Below are 8,439 nucleotides of genomic sequence, written 5' to 3' on the forward strand. Positions count from 1 at the left end.
GAAATGTAATTCAAAACAACTCTGAGATACCATCTTACTCCTGCCAGAATGGCTAAAATTAGAAACACCTATGACAACTTATACTGGAGAGGATGTGGAGAAAGGGGAACACTCCTTCACTGCTGGTTAGAATGTAAACTTGTACAGCCATTTCAGAGATTAATATGGCAGTTCCTCGGGAAAATGGGAATCAGTCTACCACAGGACCTGTCAATCCCACTCTTAGGCATATACCAAAATGATCCACATCAATGCAACAAAGACATCTGTTCAACTATGTTCATAGCAGCATTATTTGTAATACCAAGAGCCTGGAAGCAACATAGATGCCCTCAACTGAAGAATGAATAAAGTAGATGTGGCACATTACAAATGGAATACTACTCTGGGAAAAAAAGACAATGGAATCTTGAAATTCAGAGGAAATGGATGGAACTTGAAGAAACCATCATGAATGAGGTAACCTGTTACTAATATGTTTTTCCCGCTGCCACACCAGCCCCAATTAACACATACAGAGACTCTGTATTTGATATAATTCTGTTGGCCTGTTACTTGTTTCTTATTGGCTAGCTCTGTCTTAAGTATTAACCCATTTCTATTAAACTAAGTATTTCCATATGGTCTCATTTTACTGGAGAGAGAACCTGGACCTTTGTTGTCCCCCGTCTCTCCATGTTGACTCCTCCTTACTACTCCCTCGAATCCTCCTTGTCTCCTAGTCCTGCCTATCTTGCTTTCCTATTGGCCAACAGTGCTTTATTCATTAACCAGTATGAGAAACTTATTTACAGAACAACATCTCTCATCAGTAACCTAGTCACAAAAAGAAGAACATAGTATGTACTCACTCATATATAGATTTAAGCACAGAGAAAAGGATCACCAGCCTAAAATTCACACCTCCAGAGAAACTAAGATACAAGGAGAAATCTAAGAGATTTATACAAGGTCCCTCACAGAATGGGAAAGGAACAAGATCTCCTGAGCATATTGGGGAGGGGGGCAGTGAGTGGAGAAGGAGCTAGGAGAAAGAGAAAGGGAAGAAAGGAAAGCATATGGGACTAGGAAGATTGAGTCAGGGGAGGAATAGACAAGAGAGAATTTTTGATCTGATGAGAAAGATGAAATTTCAACCTTAGCTGTGAAATTGACATTTTATACATATTGCAACAAAATGGAGCAATGTTTGGAGACTTTTACTCATGCTACATCATGCTTCAAGGTATGTATTCATTTATTTGTAATTAGAAATAATATTTTACAAAATAGAATTATTATTTTGTGATTAATCACTATGCTTTAATTTGTTCAGTTTGTAACAATGAAAATACATCCTACATGTGACATATTTACATTATGATTCATAACAGCAGCAAAATTACAGTAATGAGATAGCAACTAAAAGTAAACTTATGGTTGGGTGCCATCACACATGAGGAACTCTATGACAGGGACACAGCATTAGGAAAATGGAGAACCACTGAGATACAGAGTAAGACTTCAACTCAAAGATAATAAATTATCTTCCCTTTAATTTATACAGTTTAATCAGTTCTAGGCAAATTTGTTTCTTATATATTATGTGAGGTGCAGGAGGAGAAGGATAGGAAGAGAAGCTATGACTTTTGTTCGTTATGTTAAGGAGCTTTTTATAAATACACTGAGATAGATTTTGAAAGAATGGTAGAATTTTGACCACATGAAAACATTAGGAGGAGGAAACTGCTATATAGTCTCTCATCTTCAGTAATATATTCGTTCCTACTTTGTTATTCTGTTCCTTTTCAGTTTCCTGTGGTTGATAAATTTCGAGATCTATTTGTGAACTTGGCATTTAGTTTTCAGAATTGTTTAAGCTAATTCATATCATTTATCTCTGGATTTATCTCTCACACCATTGAACCTTCTTATTTTCTTGAAAAACATTAAAGGCTTTTGTCTATATTGTTGGAAGAACCTCAGGTAACTTGCTACACAGTGTGCTCTACTGTGTTCCAATCTGCAATCTTTTAAACTCTTGTATATGCTTCTCCACCACACTTAAGTAGTGACATTGAAACTTTGCCTCATTCCATGGCACTACAGACTAGAAATTCTCCAGGAAAGGAGCATTGCCGTATATAACTCTACATCCACAAGTTTCTGTTCAAATTTAAGCATTCAATGAATACTTGTTCAACAAAACTTTGTAGAATTGATGAAAATTTATCCTAAGCTAATTTATAAAGAAATAATTAAAACAGTTTAAAGTAGGGCTATAAAAATAAAATAAAAATACACTGTGATACAATTGTCCAAACATGAATTTCAGTTTCAAAAATATCATATTCATATTAATTCATAACACTGATTTTAAGTGTGCCAATGCTTCACAAGAGATTTTGATCATAGAAACAAAGCAGAGTGAGACCATGAGACTTCTTCCATAGACTCCTTTAAAGCAATTGCTCTCTGTGTCCCACAAACTTGCCCTTCAAAAGCTTCTGCAAAACACTAGTATGTGTATAATATATTACAGTAAATGAATTCCTCATTTTAATACTGGCAGGTGATAACTCTGAAATCCTCCATAAATCATCACAATATGGCTTATTAGCAACAATGATCATGCAATGACCATTTAAGATTTTTCAGTATATTCTAAATATACACAGTATGTTATGAATCAATTCTCTTTTTATTTTATAAAACTAGTTTTTTCATACAATTTATCAGATTATGATCATCCCTCCCCCAACTACTCTCAGAACATCCCTACTTACCCATGCACCAAAATCAGCAATGTTCCCTCCCTGATCACAATAAAAACAGGAATATAATTAATAATAATAATAGTAATAATATAGTAAAAATGAGAAAGAAAAGCAGCCAAAGAAAAGGCTCATAAAGTACATATAGTCTCAGACACATACACATTCATGCACACAAGAATCCCATAAAAAAAACACACAAAAGCAGAAACCATACTATAAATACAAATGGAGGAAGCAAAATAGACCGGGCAAAGCAGTATGAGAAAAAGAACCTCCAAAGTGCTAACGAGTTTATGTTGACCACCTGCTACTGGGCATGAGATCTGACCTTAAAAATAATTTCAAGACCCAGTTCAGAATCAATTAAAGAAAACTAATTTTTTTCATTTGTGAATGGTTATCAATTGGAAATGGCATCTGGGTTAGGGATGAGTGCTTATGTCCATTTCCTCTCGGAATGTTAGGACCCCACCTTTCACAGACTACAGGTCTGCAGGCCCTGTGCACGCTCTCACAGTCTTTGTGATTTCATATATGTGTCTCTTCTGCTATATTTAGAAGGCTTTGTATTCCTTGATAAACTATTCTCATTTTAAAATGACATCACAACAAAGGCCAACACCTTTTTATTGTGGTCCTTAGTTCAGGGTCTCTGCTTAAACTTTTTCAGACAGAATAATGTATAACATAGTCTTCTAGGTCTTTCTTCGGCCCTGCATTTATATTATTTGTATTTGCTTTTATAAATGTGTATTGACTCATCTCTTTTCATTGTTTCACAGGTGTTGTGAGAATTACTCTAGGTCCAGACAGGAAGCCAAATACTGCTTTAATGAGTAAATCAACCCAATCAACTGAAAGAATTCCATGGTAGTTTGAGAAGTGTTACAAGTAGGTTTTCCTGCCAGCCTGAACCCACTGCCGTGCCAGCCCCCAAATAACTCACAGAGACTGTATTTGATATTATGCTGTTGGCCTGTTACTTGTTTCTTATCTGCTAGCTCTATCTTAAGTATTAACCCATTTCTATTAATCTAAGTATTTCCACGTGGTCTCATCTTACCTGAGAGTGAGGCTGGCCTCTGCTCTCTCCAATCTCTCCATGTTGACTCCTCCTTACTACTTCCTCTAATCCTCCTTGTCTCTTAGTCCCGCCTATCTTGCTTTGCTATTGGCCAACATTGCTTTATTCATTAACCAGTATGAGAAACATATTTACAGAATGCATCTCCCATCAGAGAAGATTTATGAGAATACAAAAAGACTGTAAAAGACTTCAGGACCAGCAAGGGCATTCCTACAGCCACAGAGCTCTAGGGATTTCCATAATTGTAATTCAAATCTATAGTCCTGGAACAGAGGGAGACAATAGGAGGTGTAAATAGGAGAGTACCACGGCTATTTCTGCATTTTATCATGAGATATATGCTCTGTTGAAGAACACATCTTCCTGAAGTGTGGTGTTACAGTTACCATTGTAACTGCCCTATAGCCAACTATGTCACTAAATCTAAAAATGCAGTTACTTGTCATGGGGCACATATGTAGACTAGTGAATTTGTGTTATGTTTCATTTGGTATAAAATATGTTCCCTGGTAAAACAGTACCTTGTGTAAGACAAAGAAGGAATGGATGAATCATTCTATGAACCCAGAAATGATTAAGGTAGCAGATATGTAAGGTCTATCTCACTCACAGTTTGATAAGTGAAGTAAAAAAAGGGACAAATGATATACAATAAAGAATGACTTACACAAACTAGATTTATCTAATGTTTAATCTTCAGTGCTTCCCAAGAATGTTGTAAGCTCAATCTAGGCACAGACTTAGAGATGCTAAAATCCCACAAGGAAACATGAGCATGAGGTGGAGACCAAGGGTAGTTAATACAGTCACCCTCAATGCCTCCAGTGTCAATGGTGTAGTAGATGGCTAACCTGGTGACTATAACCATAATGACACACTTGAAGTAGCTTGAAACATGGAGGAATTGAAAGGATATATAGAAAAGGAAGCACAACTACAAGACTACATTTGTTCCACAGTTTTGTGATGAGTTAGCATACTATAAAGTGTCTGTGAGGTGCCTAGGTACCCATGCTGTACCAACTGATTAGAAAAACGTATTATAACTTTATTTGTATCTCTAAAATGTAACACAAATTTTTTGCTGAACTGACTTAAGAAAAAATACTATGTGAAATAGAAAGGAAATAAGTACTTGAATAAACTTAAACACATGTTATAACTGGACACCATACATTCATGACAATTGAGTGTATATGCTTGAACATTCTAAACAGAGAGAAAATTATATGAATGGATAGAAAATGAAAAAAATTTAATCAGATCAATGTCAGTTTATAAATTCTCCATGGAGTGCTGTCAGAAAATGGGGTCAGGAAGATATTTACATATCCTTTCTAAGCTTTTAAGTATTCCTTCTGTACAACTAAAAGCTACTTCACATAAAAATTCTTCTTTGGGAATTGAGCTTTGCATTATTAGAATCTTTGTTTTATAAATATATAATTGCTTCTCTGTTGCTAGAACATACTGCAAATCACTCCTATCAGAAGAAAAATCACACAAATAGCAGTATAGATAAGCAAATCTGATCCAGAAACATAATTTTCACTGAATTTGATCAACAATGAACTGTGTTAGGTATGAATGTTCACCATGCAATCATTTAGGATATCTTCCCATATTTCAGTAGCTGTCTGCATACTTTCTTCATTGCAGTCTTCATATCTTGATTCCTCAGGGTATAGATCACAGGGTTCAGAAACGGAGTGCCAACTGCATCAAATATGGCCAGATACTTGTCCAGGTGGGTGGAGGGGGAAGGCCATGTATAAACAAATATCAAGGGACCAAAGAACAGGACCACAACAGAGATGTGAGCAGAAAGAGTAGACAGTGCCTTGGAGGAACCACTTGAGGAATGTTTCTGAACAGTGACTATGATGACAATATAAGATATGGCCAGTATGAAGAAGGAGCCTACAGAGATGAATCCACTGTTGGCAGATACCATTAATTCTAATTGGTTGGTATCTATGCAAGCAAGTCTGATGAAACGAGGAAGGTCACAGTAAAAGCTATCCAAAATATTTGGTCCACAGAAAGGCAAGTTCACTATATAAACAAATTGAACCAGGGAATGCATAAGGCCAACCACCCATGCAGACACTAAGATGAAAATGCACATTTTGGCATTCATAATGGTCAAATAATGAAGAGGTTTACATATGGCTACATATCTATCATAAGCCATGCCTATAAGCAGCACCACCTCCACACCACCAATGACATGAATGAAGAAGATTTGAGTGATGCAACCTCTAAAGGAGATGACTTTGTGCTTTCTGAACAGATCATAAATCATCTTGGGACAAGTGACACATGAAACACCTAAGTCGATAAAAGAGAGATTTGCCAACAGAAAGTACATGGGAGAATGTAAGTGAGGGTAAGAAGCCACTGTGAAAATGATGAGGGAGTTTCCTACCATGCTTGCCATATAAAACACTGAAGCAAACACAAACAGAAGTACTTGCATCTTCCAGGAGTTGGTGAGTCCCACAAACACAAATTCTGACACCACAGAGTGATTTTTTCCTTCCATTGGTGTCCTTTGTAGTGCTACCTGAAGAATAGCAGCAGAAGAAACTGAAAATTATGAAAATTATATTAATAGTACAATAGGTTAGTGCAAAACTAGAGAACCTAGTTTTGATTTAACATATAAAGCCAACGCAGAGGTAAACATGTGCATAAGTAAATGCTTGCAGAGCTATTTATCAGAGCACTGCAAATTACAAACATTCTGAAATACTATCTCATGCTTGTTAAAAGAATTTTTATCAAAGGTTCAGAAATAACAAGTTTTAGTTAATTGTTAAGAAAGGAACCTTGTACTGAGTTTTTGGGAACATAAATACGTGCATTAAGAAATCATATAGCCATTTCCATAATAATTTTAAGACAAGGCCTTATTATATAAACAGTGCAGAGAACATGTCTTCCAGTGTGTAGGATTTTCATCAAAGAAAGAAGGGGAAGAAGGAAGGAAGGAAGGAAGGAAGGAAGGAAGGAAGGAAGGAAGGAAGGAAGGCAAGAGAACGAGGAGAGGAACAAACTGAAAAATTAAGATGGAGACAGAGAAAAATACTAGAAGAAACAGGAGAAATTAAATGTGAGAGAGAGGTAGACAGAAAAGATAGAGATAAAGAAAGACAACTAAGAGAGAATTATTAGCCATTATCATTTTGAGAATGAATCATTTAGAGGAAATGATTTTTTATTGGTCCATGATTATTGAAACATTATTTATAATAACAGATATAGAGACTTCCCAAGTGTTCCTTTACAGATGAGTGGACAATAAACATAAATGTAGACATACACACAGACACACAAATATACACATATATACATAGCACACAAATGGTGTACTGTTTCACAGCCTTTAAAAAGAAGGGAAATTTGTGTCTATAATAATGTTAATGAACCTGGAGGTCATTGTGCTGAGTGAAACTAGAGACACAAAAAGAAAATGACAGCTCAATGTCTGATTTTATCTTCTTTTAACTATCTGTTATAAAATAAGATGCATAGATGAAAATCACTTCTTGGGGAGCTCAGCTTATGAGCAAAAATTTTGAATCTCTGAAAAAGTCATGCTGTAGTAGAAACCATTTGTTCAAAGAAAAATTTATCTCATGCTGTATGTCTACTTCTCTTCAGAGAATAAACAGCCCAACAGAAACAAAATAGGCTCTTGGTTTAAAAAAAAAAACAAAGCAAAATTGATACCATGGCTCAGCCACTAGCAATTCAATCCAGAGATAAAGTTTATTAATCTATTATATATGTTACAATATAAACATAACATGTTACAATATAAACATAACATGTATTCAATGTATAGGTGTTCTAAATGAGATAATGCTGTTACTAATATTTTTTTATTTTTTTAGAATACTTTGAATATGTGAGATAAATGAATAAATTAAAAGAGATGGAATCATAAAACACAAGTGATGAGATTACATTTCTGAAAGACATTTCAAATTATATAAACTATCCTCTTCTGATAAAATATCTTCAAAATATGTTAACTATCTCCTTTTCAACAATATATTACGGAATTCAGGTTACTTAGTAATCAAAGTATACTTTCAATGTAATTTAAATGTATTTTTCTCTCAAAGAACACTGTGTGCCTCCTTAGCACTTATAAGTAATTAATTGCAATCCACTAACTGTTCTTTTGCAAATAAATATAACTCCCACAGATTTAAAGACTAAAATGGCATGTTCATAACCCATCCTAAAACTCAAAATTGCAACACTAAATATAAGTAATTACTGAAACATATATCTATATGTATTTTGATTATTTTAAACACACATGAAAATATGCATGGTTATAGGTTTAAAGACAAGAAAGGAGACTGTGCAGAGTTCTAAAGTGACAGAGAAAGTAGAAGGCAAAGCATTATAAAAGTAAAGAAAAATCAATGAGGTCAAAGGAAAAATTTAAACCCAACAATGAAATTTGGAAAGCATGTGTGGTTATAGAGAAAAGGAAAAGTTTGAGTGAAGACAATTTATTCAGTTGACATGCTTTTCTAACCATTTTCAAAAGCTGCATGGTTACAGCCAATCAAGGGA

At 34.9% G+C, this 8,439-nt stretch overlaps 1 protein-coding gene across 1 annotated transcript; it reads right to left on the bottom strand.

The window, feature by feature from the left end:
- Window positions 1–5,449: 5,449 nt before the first annotated feature.
- On the bottom strand, window positions 5,450–6,403 carry LOC127216170 (olfactory receptor 4F3/4F16/4F29). The gene has a single exon (XM_051176798.1). It carries the CDS (start codon window positions 6,386–6,388, stop codon window positions 5,450–5,452), a length of 939 nt encoding a protein of 312 aa, XP_051032755.1. The 5' UTR covers window positions 6,389–6,403.
- Between the last annotated feature and the right edge of the window lie 2,036 nt (window positions 6,404–8,439).

This window comes from Phodopus roborovskii, unplaced genomic scaffold (assembly GCF_943737965.1).
Source record: "Phodopus roborovskii unplaced genomic scaffold, PHOROB, whole genome shotgun sequence".
Taxonomy (NCBI): domain Eukaryota; kingdom Metazoa; phylum Chordata; class Mammalia; order Rodentia; family Cricetidae; genus Phodopus; species Phodopus roborovskii.